The sequence below is a fragment of the Magnolia sinica genome, chromosome 10, assembly GCF_029962835.1.
Source record: "Magnolia sinica isolate HGM2019 chromosome 10, MsV1, whole genome shotgun sequence".
NCBI classification, from domain to species: domain Eukaryota; kingdom Viridiplantae; phylum Streptophyta; class Magnoliopsida; order Magnoliales; family Magnoliaceae; genus Magnolia; species Magnolia sinica.
The window spans coordinates 86,494,078-86,510,114 of record NC_080582.1 but is presented as its reverse complement, the minus strand read 5'-3'; the positions used below and the strand labels follow the sequence as shown (position 1 = coordinate 86,510,114).

Below are 16,037 nucleotides of genomic sequence, written 5' to 3'. Positions count from 1 at the left end.
TGGAGCTCCATCCACAGTTAGGTAGTCGATTTTAACGGTCTTGATTGCCTTACATCTGTACCATGTGTACGTTTTGATGCGTCACCACCATTTTTTAAAATGGTGCAAAACTAACATACAAAGTGTTAACCACCCCATACACACACACATAAGTCGATCCTAGCCACGTGCCGACGAATTTCCCAGCCACCGATTCCCGGCGCAACTGCCACGTGTCGCGTAACCACCAGGAATAGATTTCGTGACGCGAGCAAAACCGATACGTTCGGGAAAAAAAAAAAAACCCGAAACGCTACGATAAGGCCTGCGTAGAAATATTCTTTTCTTCTAAATATCTTATTTTCCTCTTTCAAAAGGTCTAGAACAACTGAAAAAGAAGAAGAAAGGAAGAAAAAAGATATCCCTCGTTTATTCTCCTTTTCCATGGCGATTTCCAAGCTCTTGATTTTCTCCATATTTCTATCCGTAATTTTCGTGAAAATCGGGGCAGATGCATCAATTGAAGACGGAATCTTTGAATCGGACGGCTCTGATCCGGCGTTGTATGCGGAACTGCAGCAGCTCAAGTCGACGATCTCCGTTCTAGGTTAGTTCAGTTGTCGGAATTTTTCCTGATGAAGAATTAGGGTTTTCTTAGGTTTGATTTGTTGCTTTGCTTTTTTAGGGAATTTCTTGAACGGGAGATGTTAGTTTTGCTTTTATCCAATGTTAGGGTTTTGGAAATCGAACTTTTCTTTTTAGTGGTAGTTGCGGAATTTACTAATTTCGTCTTTTTCGTTTGTTTCTGTAACTTAGGGTTTCAATTTTTGTGTTGATAATCTGTGATCCAATGCTCGACTTTAGTAAACGGTGTTCAGATGATCTTGGCAGTTCGTTCGGAGGATCTATCAAAAGTGTCCGTGCCTAAAAATTCTTGCCTACCAATAGAAAATCTTATCTAGAGGGATATTTCTCTTGCTGAATGTGGACACTTGACTTAATTGTCCATTTTCAGGCCACTAATCCCACCATTAAGAAATCATCATGGAGAATATTTTTTCGGGGCATCGCCCATCCATTTGTGCTGTCCACCAGATGAACAATCGGGATCACTGAAAAACTGGCACCTCATGTGTTCGTGAACTGTGTTCTATGTTTGGATCACGTTCAGACAATCTTGGCCGTTCATTCTGAGAATCTATCAAAAGTGTCCATGCTTAAAAATTCTTGTCTACCAATAGAAAATCTTATCCAGGGGGATAGTTCTCTTGCTGAATGTGAACAATTGACTAAATTGTCCATTTTCAGGCCACTAATCCTACCGTTAAGAAATCATCATGGGAATATTTTTGGGGCATCATGCATCCATTTGTGGGCCCCACCAGATGAACAATCGGGATCACTGAAAAGTGGCCCTCATGTACAGTTGCTGGGCTGTATAACAAATGCCATTTTGTTTGGTCAGATATTATACATAACTAAAAAGGTGCTGGGATTTATCTTGCGTATTTTGGATGGACAACCACACAGATGTATGAATCCATGGTATCTAATGTCCATGAGAAATTTGGAGGTTTTTTCCTCTAAAAATATTATAATATTGTTTTGGGCACCTTTTTTTTTCCCCCTGCTGAATTATGCAAATCTGCCCTGGAAATAGGGTGCATTTCTTTTAGGCTTGCATTCCATAGTGGTGGCCCCGAAATTTCATCCAAACCATTCATCTGGTTGGCCCAACTGTGGATAGATAATCTTGTAAAAACTCCAGATTTTGACAATCTAACTTTCCAGCATTTATCCTGCAATTCCATATTTATATACAGCAGTGATCATGAGCTGCTCGAGAAGAAGTTCAGTGATTGCATCACAGGGATTGGTTGATGGGGGTTAATTTTGTTCCATCTCCACTTTGGGCCACCAGATTAGTGATCTGGAGCATTGGAAGGTAGGCCACCTCAGCTATACAAAATGCTGGCCTGAAAGCACTACCAACACTGGCCAAGCATTGTAGAATACCTCTCTTTCCTTGCAAGGTAGTTTTATTTTTCTTAGTTCATGGGTTGCTTACTTTTGCCCTTTTCTTTTAAGAATCAACGATTGAGGATAGAACTCGACAATTGAAAAACAAGGATGAGAGCATTGCAAAGATGGAAAAGATCATTCAAGAGAGGTCGGATAAGGTCACAGTATTACAAAGCGAGATAGAATCACTTCAGGTGAGGTTTGATATAATGCTCACACGATTGCATTGCATCTGACTTAGTGAAGGTTTCCACTTTTTGGCTCCTGTAACAATTGTATGATTTGTGGTCACTGAGCTATTGTTGACCTTTGAAGTTTGTTTGTGATTTATATTGAATGTCAATAACATGTGTATGTTGCAAGCTTTATTTTGGTTTCCTGTCCTGCAGAAAAAGGGGACTGTAGATGCTGAGGGGCTGCTAGGGAAGGCTCATGCACGTGCAAGGGAACTTGAGAAGAAGGTTGTGGAATGAAAAATTCTATAGAAATTCAACAAAAAAAAAAAAAAAAGAAATAAAAAAGAAAAAAAGGAGAGAAAGTCTCTAGATGTTTCTGATAATTGATATACTCTGTTGATGCTAATATTCTGACAGGTTGAAAATCTTAAAAAGGACATAGAAACAGAAAATGCAAAGAGAGATGCTTTGGAAGCCCGAGCAAGTGAATCTGAGAAGCAGATGCAAGAACTGAATTTGAAATTAGAGAAGGTTAGTATTATTTACTGTTTGAATGATGTTGGCAACAAACACGCTATTTGCTTCTTAGCAATTTGAACTTTAGGATTCATGAATTTTTTGGCAAATGTAGATTTTGCTTTTATTGCTAAGGCTGCATTTTAGAGTGCATGTTTCTATTGTTTGTAGTCCTTATAGATATGTACTTGTCATATCTCCACGCTTTAAAAAGCAACTCTTCACACGCTCAAGTAGAAGATGCTTTTGACTATATTTGACATAACTGCTATAGTCAAGGAAGCGATGGAAAAGAATCTTACTTAATGTCAAACATGACCATTCTATTATTGACCATATTGATGTAGTCCCCCTAATTAATTTCTTGTCAATGTAAAATGCACCATGATTTTCTTTCCTTTTTCCTTTTCTTTTACCTATTCTCTATGGGATGGCAACGAAAGAGTACTAATTGTTTGGTACACTTGTTGTGCTTTTGATGCATCTAGCCAACAAAAAATGTGTAGCCATTAAGAAAAGGATTAAAAAAAAAAAAAAACTAGGATTCTTAGTGCAGCGAAGTTTAGCCTCAAGGCTAATGAAGAGTTGAGAAATAGTTTTTCCTCAGCACCTAATTTGAATTTTGATAATGAATTTGTTATACTTTGGTCAATTATGAGCATGTCTGATATCAACGAACTTTTTGCAAATTCTTTTTTTTTGTCGAGTTGTTCATAGCTTTTGTGGGTGCTTACAAGGATGAGCAATTTTCACACGTATTGTGGGAGTTTTCAATTGTATTGTTTCATCTATTCGCCAGCTCACTGAACTCGGTGGGAGTTTGTTTCTTGAAACTATGATTGAACAAATACACGGTACCTATTGATCAGTGATCTTGCATGCAAGTCCAATGTAGCCCTTCTTTTTCCAGTGGTTAATGCTGACCGGAGTTGAAGCATGCTCTTACAGTATTTGAGACTTTGAGTTGCAGTCTATGTATGTGACTGGAACAGAGATGCTAAGAGGAAACTGGTGGTAAAAAATGGACTGAATGATCTATGATAGCCAACCGTTTAATGTTCTAATTAGGAAAGGATGAGAGTTTCTAAGGCAGTTTTCCTAAAAAAGGAATCAAATTTTTATTTGCAGCAGATTACCAGAAGCTGAATTCTATCGTTGGGGAGCAGGACTCGTGTGTGACACTGGCAACTAAGTGCATTAAATGCTAATCCCACTTGGTTGTGGGCAGAGTTGTGTGATAGCACATCTGACTTTTGTATTTAAATCTTTCTAATCAAGAGAAGGTAGTGTTAATACATTCTAATAGGAATACTACAGTTCATGTCTGTTACAAGAACCAAACTGTTTTACCAGGGAATCATGGACTTATGGGGAAAGGAGTATGTTTTTTGTTTTATTTTTGAAATCAGATTACTGCATTTTACATGTAAGTGGGGATTTCCCGAAGGAAAAAGGTGGGAATGGGAATCATCTACCTCGAATGGATGGAGATAAGGTTTGCCAGTTAGAGGTATTTCCAAACTTGGGTAGTGTCACTTCACACCATTAATAGGCAAAGTGGCACATCCATGCCTTTTTGTGAAAATTCTAGTTCAATCGGGCTGACTGCCAGAGACAACATTATTAATGATGTTTTCCATTGGTGCTAGCTTCCAGATTGGCATTGAGGTCAGTTACCAACTCTCTCAGTTCATAGGGGTAGAAGGAACCAGCTCTAACAAGAAAAAACATGGACTGCTACCAGCCTACCACTATGGTTGGGTCCCTCCCTCCCTGGGCCACCACAAGTCAACATGGACTGTTAGATTTGAATAGGTCTGATCTTCTCTTTATTGCTTGTTAGGTGTGGTCTGCCATCTCAGCAGCCCTCCTTTTCTTTGTTTTTCTGCTTTCCTTCTTAATGAATTCCTGCGTTGCTTCTAAAAAAAAAAAAAAAAACAAGTCATTGTCCTGTCCCCTTCCATTGTGTTGCAGAGGATGCAAGTTTTGTGGCATGGAGATCCTACGTATTGTATTGTCTGTCTTATGTTATGTGCTTTTACTTGTTTAACTGGTTTAACTTTCAACTGGTAATCTTAATCTCTATTTCCAGTGGTTGCTTCCTGGTATTATCATGTCAACTAATATGAGTGACCCTCATTCTCTCATGATCAGTTGTTTTACTAGTTTCTTTCATCATGATTAGTTGTTTTTACTGGTTTCTTATTCCTTTGTCTCCTCATTTTGGTACCTAATTTGTAAGTCCGATCTTCTATTATTTGTTTCTTGCTTTATGATGCTATTGGACCTTACAAGTGGGTTCCTTTGAAAAACAAAAACAAAAAGAAAAATAAAAAAAAGAATGAAGAAGAAGAAGAAGAAGAAGGATGAAGAAGAAAGAAAGAAAAGAAAGGTGGAAAAAGTTAAGATAAAAAGTGGAGTATGTGGATCTTATATGTCAAATTGGCTGGAAAGTTAATATCTTCTTGAGGTTTCTTTTGCTGCTCTATTTGTTTAGATGAAGATGAAAGTTTCATGAGTTTTTGTGTACTTGAAATCTGCTTCACCTGATTAAATGTTATTTACCATAGTGATGTTTGATGGGTGTTAGGTTTTTTTTTTTTTTTCTGACTTATATTTATCTTTTTGTTGACTGTTAGCTCCAAAAGATTAGTGACGAACAGAAGGCCCGGATTCGTAAAACTGAACGTGCTCTTCAAGCGGCAGAGGTGATTTTTTATTTTATTTTTTAATTTTGTTTGTCTACATGGGTTTTTTATATGGTGTTTTGCTAGATGATGGTGCTGATGTTTTTTTTTTTCCCTCCCTTCCTTTCTTAGGAAGAGATGAAGAAGGCAAAACTAGAAGCTACATCAAAGTCTAAGGAGTTGCTGCAGGTAAGGATAGGAATGCAACTGCCCAGATTTTGATGCTTCTTTGTACTGATTTCCTAATATCTAGCTCTTTGAGGGATGTTTCATCAAGCTTACTGTCAGTATCTTCACGTGGATGACCGTTACCGTTATGTAATGGCCCCGTAACGGTCCAATAACAGTTTTTTCAAAAAATTAAAACCAACCGTAATGGCCATTACGGCCCGTATCATAACGGTAATAGTGGTGGCCGTTACGGCCACCGTTACCGTTTTGGAACACCTTGGCCACAAGGGAGAGAGCCAGTGTAGTCTTTCCCCTTTGCTTTATCTTGTAACCACTTTTTTTCTTTCTTTCTTTTTAAAAAAAATAAAAATAAATTATCAACAAAAGTGAAAGGAAAAGAAAAAGAAAAAACATGGCAGGCTGAAAATGAACTTCTGAATCTAAACATCAAAAACTTGACTTATTCTTTGGTAAAAATGATGGAGCCTAAGGAAGGCTTCCTTTTCTCTCTTTAGGATAAGAAACAAAAGTATCATCATCATCATCTAAGCCTTATCCAATTAATTGGGAGTGGCTACACTAATCCTGTTCCACCATTTCACTCTATCAAGGGCCAGAGCTTCAATTAGACCATAGGTCATTAAGTCTTTTCTTACTACCCTCCATCCACGTCCTTTCAGGCCTTCACCTTTCCCTTTTAGAGCCTTCAATTTGTACCAACTCATTCTTCCTAACCGTTGCAGTTCTTGGTTTTCATTGCACATGGCCAAATCATCTAAGTCTACTTTCTCTCATCTTATTACCTATTGGTGCTATTCTTTAATTTCCTTGAATGCATTCATTTTTAATTCTATCCTTCCCCGCCTTGCCACTTATCCATCTCGACATCCTCATTTCAGCTGCACTCATCCTATGAACATCTTGTCCCTAACTGCCTAACAGTTTGTGCCATAAAGCATTGCTGCTATATAGGCAACTTTGTTCTGCTTTTGGTTTGAAGTATACATACAACAACTATTTATCCAGAGAAAACATGGAAGCTGACATTTTGGATTAGTTCTTTTGATTGCTTGTCAGATTAGGGCTAACAAACTTGGGTTTTATGACTGATCAGATTCATGGAGGATGGCTACCACCTTGGCTTGTAACTTATTTGATTAATTTTCAGGTAAAGTGGTTGGGATGGTCTAGATGTATTGTTACAACAGGACTTCTTTGCTTGATACCATTAAAAAATGATTTCTTCGCTTCACCCTCTATATTTTCCATTTTCAGTCCTTTGCAGGAAAGCACTGGAATAACCATGGGAAACCTGCCTTGGATGTTGCCATACAAAAGGTGCAGTGCCTTCACTTGATTAAGATTTCTATTTGATGCTATCTAGTAAATACTTCACTGGACTATCTCATTATTCAGAGGATGCTAGAGTGATCAGTTTCACATTATTGTTTCAGGCATCAGAAAAATCAGCACAGGCCCAGAAATGGGTTGAACCCCACTTGGAAACAGTTAAAGTTGTGAGTTAACTGCTACGGATTTGCTATTTCTTTCTTTTATTAAATATGCTTGTATTTCATCAGTTTGCTGCTTCATCTCTAATATCTTGGTCAACTTCCTAGCTACAATATTCTTTCAGTGGGTGATTCTTTCAAAGCTGGCATCTTTGTAGAGTTAACTAAAATGTTATTTTCTGAACTGTTACTGTTCAATTTTGTCACCGTTAAAAAGAAAGAAAGAAAGAAATAAATAAAATAAAAGGCAATATTAGTTGCTAAACCAGGAGATTACGTCTATATGACCTTAATCCCCTCATGTGTTATCTTTCAAAAAAAAAAGCCCCTCATGTGTTGTTTATGAGATCAAGGACATGGCGCGGAACATGATTATGAACGGTGTTTATTACTTTGTGTATGTATTTGTTATGTATTGGGTATAACATTATGTATCGTAAAATGTGGTGATTTTATAAGGCTTTGGGCGAAGTTCTTGAATTTTTCTTCTCATTCTTTAATATCTACTGTTTGAAGAGGTGGGTCCCTGCTTTAAAGGAACAATGGTTGACTATCACGACCTTTGTTGGACCATATGTGCAATTGGCAACGACTAGAACTGTTGAGGTTTATCAGGCATCCAAGGGCACTCTTACACCACATGTTGTCAGAGTACAGGAATTGGCAACTCCATACTTCCAGGTATTTCCATTTTGTTTTGCCTGAAGGAGGTGACATTGTAGATGGTGACGTGAAATGCATATGTACCATAACAATGTGCTTATTTGACTCTTTCCCTTTCTTCTTTTTATTGGTGTTTTGTCCCTATATGCCTCATACAGTTTTCCTGTTATCACAGGAAGCTAAGAAGTTTTCCAAGCCTTACATCGATCAGGTCGTGACAGTTACCAAACCTCATGTTGATAAGGCGCGCACTGCTTTGAAGCCCTATACTGACAAAGGAGTTCATGTTTCTCAAAAGTTTCTTAAATCAGCAACAGTGTACCATCACCAGGTACCTCTCTTGGTTGTCTTGATTAATTCAGGACTATATTTTTATTTGTAACTGGGACTCTCCTTATTTGTTATAGATGTCAATATTTCTTCACGCATGCAGCAAACTTTCTTTTGTACAACTTATTTGCTAGGGCACATGAGGTGCATCTCTTAGCAGCTTCACGAAGTGATCCGAGAAGAACCAGCATAGTAAATTTTTAAGTGTCTTCACTGACGTGTACAATAAAAATAAAAATAATGACAATAGTACCTGCTTGAGATTATTGAGTAGACTGTACCCTGTAACATGATAATACCTGATGCCAACATCTTCATGGAACTTCATATATTTTAACAAATTACCTTTTGTATTCTGATAATGCAGCAAACTGTCAATTGACTTTGATGTGTTCCCAGTCGTGTTTGTAACCAGACTATGACATGTACACATGCACTTCAATAATCGTGTACAAATTTGAAAAAGATAGCACGTACTAGTGGTGTTCATGGGATTGTGCGGCTTTAAAAGAAACCTGAGGGAAGGTCTATTTGATGGTAGGCAGTGTTGGTCTTCTTCTATGGGTCATTTGGTGTTGAAAATAGCACACTCATTGAAAAAATGTTAGCATGGCCTCTCTATCTTGCGACGTGTGCATGCATGCGTGCCATCTACAATATGATCAATCTTCAAATTGCAGTACCAATTTACTTTTGATTGATGCCATTATGTATATCATGGTCAATTTGGTAATATAGAGGTTACAGTGATATATGGTCTCACCTTTCTCTCATACAATGGGGTGTTTTTTATATTTCCTCAAAACGTTTGTGTCCTTCATCCAAACCAACTCTATGGTCAACATGATACTTCAGTAGCGGGAAAGAATTGAAGGATTATTCTTTTCTTTGATGAGTTTGGAGGTGTGATAATTCAAGTCAGCCTGTATGTTGGTTAATAGTTGTGGGCTGACTTGCGTGGTTTGGACCCCTCTTATTGGAATTGTCATACGAAAAATGCTTTAATTTGTATCATGATTATTTATTGTGGTAACTAGTAAGATCAATTCAGCTAGGGAATTGTTTACCCCACTAGTGAGTTTGAGGAAAACTAGTCATCTCTATTGACTTCTGAAAGCGAGGATCACACAGTAACCTTGATGGGGACATCAACGCGCGCACGCGCACGCACGCCGCCCCCTACGCACGTACGCTAGAAGGAGGACCCCATCGTCGATCTGGATCGATGACAACGTCCAAGGAGGGCCTCCTAGTTAGGAGAAAGTTTTGATTCAAAAGAGTGGGCCCAACAATCAAGAAAAGCCCACCATGGGATCTCATGATCGTATCCCACTAGTCGGATTGATTTCGTATTTTAAGTTTTGCTTATTGTTATTATTTAGAACATCATGAACGCTTTAGATTTCTTTGTTTGGTTTTTATTTTAGTTTACTTCATCGCCAAGTAATAGGTTGCGCACATGGCACGAGTTTTGGAATATAAGGTTTTCCTATAAATAGGCATCCCTTATAGTTCTTTTGATTCATTGAAGATTAATAAAAATTCTGTGTTTTCCTACTCTCTGAGTTGTAAAGCCTAATTGGGTGCGAAGCCCTCCCTTCATCGAAGGGTTAACTACCGTGGTGCGAAGTCACATCTATCCTGATTCGCCCCCATCCATCGCCATCTCTACTACCCATATTCTACCATCCATTCTTCTCATCTCACCCCATCATCTACACTTTGAATCAATCATCTATTGCAGCAATTCTCCTCCCCACAGCAGAATTTCAGAATCTGGCCCTACAGGAGGGCTAAAACTTCGGCGGAGCACCACGCACAAACCGGATATCGGATCGAGCTGAGATTTGGGGGTTTTGGAGTCCATCCCTGGCCGACCAGGGTCAAGGTGGCCTTTTTCTGAATAGTGGGCCCCACATACGTGTGGCCGGGATCACACGCACGTGCGTCTGGGCCATTGTTGTTGTCCACGTGTGTGGTACTTCTCTGGTTCGTCTCTCTCCTCTCTTTCACTCCACTTTCACCCAAAATCCCTAAACCTAACCCTAAATTACTCAAATCTCCAATTTTATGCCCCTTTTCTTACCCTAAGGTTCATTAATTTGAAATTGATTAATCCCTTGGATTAGAGACTGATTACTATGCATGTGTGGATGATTATTTCTTATCTTTGAGTATCGTTTGGTTCATAATTTTTATTGATCCAGCCCTATCATGTGTGGGCCTGGACCCGCATAGATTCTCCTTATTTAAATGTTTGGACTTTCATGTGGGATATGGAATTTGTGTAATTGTTTCTGAACTAACGTGATCTTAAGCCTGAAATCTCGCATATCATATTTAATTTTCATGTCCCGCATCAAACCTTTGGAAGTTATTGTAGTTATCCTCTCAGTAGCGTGGCTTTTTCACAAATCTTGAAGTACTTATTCTAACTGTAAAGATTCTGTGTTGAAGTGGATCTTTGTACACCCAATTAACCAGCGTTCGAAATATCGGTATCGCGTTGCGTGTCGCATTCTTGAGATACATATATGTATCAGTTATCGCATGTGATATATCGGTTGTATCGTGTAATGTATCGCTGTTGTTGGAAACGTGGGAAAACATTGGGAAATTAGTTGAATTTTTCAACGAAACTTCGGTGATTGTTAAAAAAGACATTAATACACACTCATAAATCAAAACATTACAAAAAACAAGTACACATAATAGGTTTTCTTTTTATGAGGTCCTAATCTATGTGTTGTCTAATTGAATTAATGCAAGTATATTCAATGTCTATTCATATAATTTATAAATGTAAGAAGATGTGGAAACACAAGTAATACATTCAAAAACAAAAGAAGAATCACTGGATTAGGTTACATACACGTTTGATTTGATGTTTGGACACAAAGAATGCAAATGATTTGTGAGAAATTGGGAAATTTCGATTATTTTTTTTTTCAATTTTCCGCAACTCAGCCCATCTCCTCCAAATCTCGAAATCGAAGCTCCCAATTCATGATTTTTCATGCAAAACATGAAAAATCATGGATTTGTAACAATTTGACACCAATTTAACATTATTTACAGAAAATAAAATGACCAAAATTTGAAAATACTCACCAGATCGAACATGTGGGATATATTGCGCTACTTGTGCGTTTCGTATCGCACTGGTGGGATATATTGGCGGATATCGCCGATATTTAAAACACTGCATGTAACTCAAATTTTCACTCTGTATAACAGTATCAATTCAAAGTCTCTGTTTTTGTTCTGATTACTTCAAATCAGCAATGTGTTTTGATTTCGCGTGTCAAAAAAACAAACACTCTATTTTGATTGCTTTTGTTTCTGCTGTAGGTCCAATCCAGAGTCCAGGAAACTCTGAAGAAGCACGAGCTTACAAAAGCTCTTGCAACAAAAGAGCTGGTGTGGTTTGTGGTATGTACTGATTCTATACTCTCTGTATATACCTTGACCTTGTACTTGTGGTTGCCATATATAATATCATGTATCAGCTTTCTTCCTTCTGGTAGTATGTATCTGACATGTGCATAACTCAATTGCTATAGGCCTCAGCGCTTTTGGCTCTTCCCGCATACTTTCTATATAAGCTGCTTGCAGCCATTTTTTGGTCAGTTGTTTTTCTTTTTCCCTTTCCTTTTCCCTCTAAACTTGTGGTTTTAGTCAGTGAATAATTGTTTTGTTTTCATATGATCATGTTTCCTGTTCTCGTTCATCTCCGTTTCTTTTCTTTGGGTGACAGTTTTTAACTTGATCATGTTTGCATGTTTTCCGCTTGTTTTTGACTTTTGCAGCAAAAGGGCAAGGAAATCTACCCGAAATGCTAATGCAAACCAGGCACCTCGTAGACATAAGCGCAGGCATGTTGAGAAATAGATCTCATGAGGAATTTGGCCTAGGTGTTTGACATATTTAAATTCAAGGTATACCTACTGAATTTCGGAGTAATTTTGCAAATTTCTGGTATATCTAATTTCTAAGTTTCTCAAATATATGTTATCTTGCAAGTCTGCAATTTTGTAATGGAAAACCATGAATACATTCTCAAAATTTGTAAAAAATGGCATCATTTGTAATGCTCTTCTTCTTCTTCTTCTTGAAAAATTAAGGTGACTGCGAAAATAATACCATATGAGATGCTGGATCAGAGAAATCATAATCAAGAGGAAACACATAATATTCCAACAAAAAATATGTATGGTATGCTTGGATTTTCAATTTGTACTAGTGGGGCCCATGGTTGGGTGGTCCAGTCCATTGGTCAGTCTGGGCAGGTCCTACTTTCTATTGACTCTGAATATCTCCTAGATTGGATGCATCAACTTTCCACGTTAAACTCGAAAAAATGCCCATGATTGGTGGCTAGGATGATATAATCTGGGAGAGATTTGGGCATGGTCCAGCAAACCAATTGTCTTGATCATTGAACCATGCAGTCCACTTGTATAAACTGAAAAGCCAAGTATATTTTGCATATCCTCAGTTCGAGGGTTGTATAATTGCTAAATCAATACATCGTTCTTGACTATCCGATATTTAATCCACTGTAATGCAACCAGATGGTCACAAAAGTTGGCCAATCAAAGATCTGACCTATCCGACTGTTTACAGTGTCTTGATTGATCATCCAGAGCAAATTCATGGTGTGATATGGGGCAAATGGGATCAATCGGATGTTCATTCATCATCATCATTTACTCCTTGTCCCAATTAATTGGGGTCTGCTACATGAATCTTGTTCTGCTATTCCACTCTGTCAAGTCCATAACTTAGACATGCCCTTTTGGGCCTTCCCCTAGTCCTTTTGGGTCATCAATTTCATAGGATCTATTTATTTTAATTAGGTGTTAGTGTTAGATTTGGTTGTGATTATTTAATTAGTTTCCTTTTGTATTTTTGTCACACTCGGTAGGTCACTTTTTTGGACATCAAACAACGATGTGAAAATGACACAAAATTGGTCCTCTTTGATAGCCTATTGAGTTAGCTTGCAAATAAGCTGAAAAGCATGCAATTCCAGTGCTGTTTGAATGAGTTATTACCAATTTATAGAAAGCTCATAGGGTTGAGACATGACTCAAGGATATTTTAGTCACGGTCTATTACAGTATGGTCTCTCTTATTGTTGAGGCCTATACAAAGATCTTACTTCTAAAGGCCATTATGAAATATATTGTAAATAAAAATCAGATTTGGAAAATTTACTTTGGTTCCATTTGGTAGAAGAGGGGGTGATTGATTGCTATTTTCAACTGGTGGACTGTTGGGAACTCACTCTTCCCACAGACTTAGTTTCAGCTTTGGTGATTATTCTACAACATTAGCAGCTCTAGATCTGGGGAGAATCATGACCCAGATTGGCCCGTCGTGTACCCGTTTGCATTAAATTCAATTCCATACACATTCATTTGCATCCAGTTGCCTCGAGATTTTCTCTCCAACACACATCTGGACTAGTGCATGAAAAAGATCCGCATACTTCAGTTTTCATGCATCTACTGATGCCAACAAAGATTATGGGACTGGTTTCTTAAGAGGACCTGGGACCCACAAGAGTTTCAATAGAGGCAGTGAAAAGAAAGTACTGTGATGGACTAACCTAGTGAGGCTGTCAGATAAACCAAGTCAATTTAGACTGTCTACAAAATGGTTGTGGTGATGATGGGTTGCCAGTCATTCGGCAGCTTGTGGATCTTGATGAGTCCAAATCTACATGGAATAGAATTAGGACTCCGAAGCAAACTAGGCACCACGATAGCTAGATACTTCAAAACAGGTAATTTATCCGTATCTTGTCATGTCCAATATGTAGTTGTTGTAACCTTCTACCATGATGTCGCTCCTGTTCGAACTTGCAGACTGCCTAGGCTTGCACACTAGCTAACATTTTGAAGTAGAAACTTACTGCTCCAGAAACCAAATCTGCTCCTGCTTCCCCTCATGTTTTGTGCAACGAAGGGCAGATATTTCAATTGTGTGTAAAATTTGTACCAATGCAACATTCATGCAGAACTTCTGTCCTGCCGGACCCTTTCTATATCTGGTCATCATGCTGTAAATGGAATGCAGATGCTTGTGCTTTTGCAGTGTTATGTGGGACCACACCAAGGGGGGAGGAAACACGTGGGAACAAGATGGAACATTGCACTGGCAGTGTTTTCTTGACACTATCAACCTAAAGGGGCAATTTCTAAAGTTAAACGTGTGCAACAAAACACTCACAAACACCAAGAATCGGTGATCTTAAATGTATATATAAATAGCTTGAGCAGTTTCATTCCCTAACATACTTGAACTGACTATAGTATTGTGGAAACAGATTTGTTCCTTCACTTGATTTTAGGGCCCATTTGGACAACCTCAGTAGGGGCCTTTCATGCCTAAATGCTGTTTTCAGCCAAAATCCCTTTCGTTTTGTGTGTTGGGATGCACTTTTGCAAACCCCTATTGATCCCACACCCCTAAAATATAGGTGCTAAAAAGCCTACCCCCAAAAAATGGGAAATCAACCCACAGTCTATACATGCTTGCTTTCGTGGGAAAAACCCTTTCGTGGAAGTTGGTCAAAATGGGCCCCTAAGTATATCATTAAAATTGATATTTTTGGGCAGGTGTTACCGAAAGAGATTATTTGATTTTAGGTGTTCCACTTCCATGTATGAGCTCTCTCTCTCTCTCTCTGAACCAAAAGATTCTCTTACAAGCCCTTCCTGATACAGTCACAGTGGATCTTCTGATCTCTTCTTGCAGGAATTTCTGGTTTGTGGCAGAGGCGATAACCAGGAGTTTTGGAGAATGATGTACCTTTTGAGTCATGCGAGTTCATCTACGTGTAGAATTGGATGGTGGGTTTGAAGTTGGAACCCTTTGTGGAGAAAAGGAAATTGATGTTTGAATTGCCACACGAGCGACACAGGTATCAGGAAGTGCTTGTTGTTTATGTTTCTTTGATGTGTATTCTTTTCAGATGAAAGGTGCCTGTTTTGTCCTAAGTTTTTCTTTCGGTTGCTAGAAATGAATTTTTGTGCTTAAAAAAGATTATATAATAGTGACTTTGAGTTAGGATTCGTTAGTTAAATCTATCCTTCAGAAGTCCTGATTTACATCTCTGATAGACGGTGTCTATGACTGGAATTGTTGATATATCAAGCCTTGTAAGGGGGTATATAGATGACAGTTAACAGACCAGACTAACTCAGCCCTTGTATTAAAGGGTTCAGAGAGTGAAAAAGATAAAAGAAAAAGTGCATTGATGCACAACTCCCATAGCTGGGATTACTGTAAAAGTTGATTTTTAGGAGGCCTTTGGATCTTAAGTTAAGATAAGCTACTTATGCCTCAAGTAACTTATTGGTTTCTAATTAAGCTGAAGTGATTGAGGGGGCATTTGGATCTTAAGTTACTTGAGAAAGCTACATATGCCTCAAGTAGTTTATCTTAGTTTCTACTTATTAAGCTCAAGTGAAAGTAAAAAAGGTTACTTATAGTTGATCTTAAACCAAACTTATCTCAAATAAGTTATCCAGGCTGTAAACCAAACTTATCTCAAATAAGTTATCCAGGCTGTAAACCAAACTTATTACAAATAAGTTATCCAGGCCGTAGGTAGAAAAAGTAACTTATTTGATGTATCCAAACGGGCCCTTAGCCATGTTTTACCCATGTGGAGCTCTCGAAGAGGGGAGCTGATTAGGTGACACCTTACCGTGTGTTACCCTTACTGTGTGGGGCCCACCTTGATGAATTATTAGTGTATGTGCTGTCCATCCGTTTTCCCATATTTTTAATATCATGTTAGGACATTATCTCAAACCTCGAAGCAGATCCAAATCTCAGGTGGACCACACCACTAGAAACAGTGGTGAATGACCATTAAACGCTTTTTGTTGGTCACACAAGTTTTGGATCAAGCTTATCTTTATATTTTTCCCTTCATCCAGGTCTGGTTGACCTTGCCAAGGGGTTTG

At 38.3% G+C, this 16,037-nt stretch overlaps 1 protein-coding gene and 1 long non-coding RNA gene across 3 annotated transcripts; both read left to right on the top strand.

The window, feature by feature from the left end:
- The first annotated feature begins 336 nt into the window (after positions 1–336).
- On the top strand, positions 337–15,148 carry LOC131217393 (uncharacterized). 2 transcript variants are annotated; one of them, XM_058212309.1, is made up of 15 exons: positions 337–586; positions 2,068–2,195; positions 2,391–2,462; positions 2,595–2,708; positions 5,333–5,401; positions 5,513–5,569; positions 6,666–6,719; positions 6,827–6,889; positions 7,006–7,068; positions 7,579–7,743; positions 7,901–8,056; positions 11,407–11,487; positions 11,619–11,680; positions 11,865–11,993; positions 14,821–15,148. In XM_058212309.1, the coding sequence occupies exons 1-14, from the start codon at positions 424–426 to the stop codon at positions 11,944–11,946; spliced, it is 1,329 nt and encodes a 442-aa protein (XP_058068292.1). In that variant the 5' UTR covers positions 337–423; the 3' UTR covers positions 11,947–11,993; positions 14,821–15,148. The 2 variants fall into 2 exon arrangements, with proteins under 2 accessions (XP_058068292.1, XP_058068294.1); XM_058212311.1 differs by lacking the exon at positions 14,821–15,148 and adding an exon at positions 14,682–14,800.
- Positions 2,715–4,172, top strand: LOC131217394 (uncharacterized). The gene is made up of 2 exons (XR_009157249.1): positions 2,715–3,976; positions 4,103–4,172. It is a non-coding gene; the product is annotated as an uncharacterized LOC131217394 (long non-coding RNA).
- Positions 15,149–16,037: the final 889 nt, after the last annotated feature.

Excerpts from the sequence above, each read along its gene's own strand:
- LOC131217393 (XM_058212309.1), top strand. The coding sequence starts at position 424 with ATGGCGATTTCCAAGCTCTTGATTTTCTCCATATTTCTATCCGTAATT. Across the intron at positions 2,709-5,332 it reads TGAATTTGAAATTAGAGAAG|CTCCAAAAGATTAGTGACGA; the intron begins GTTAGTATTATT and ends GTTGACTGTTAG. Across the intron at positions 5,570-6,665 it reads AGTCTAAGGAGTTGCTGCAG|ATTCATGGAGGATGGCTACC; the intron begins GTAAGGATAGGA and ends ATGACTGATCAG.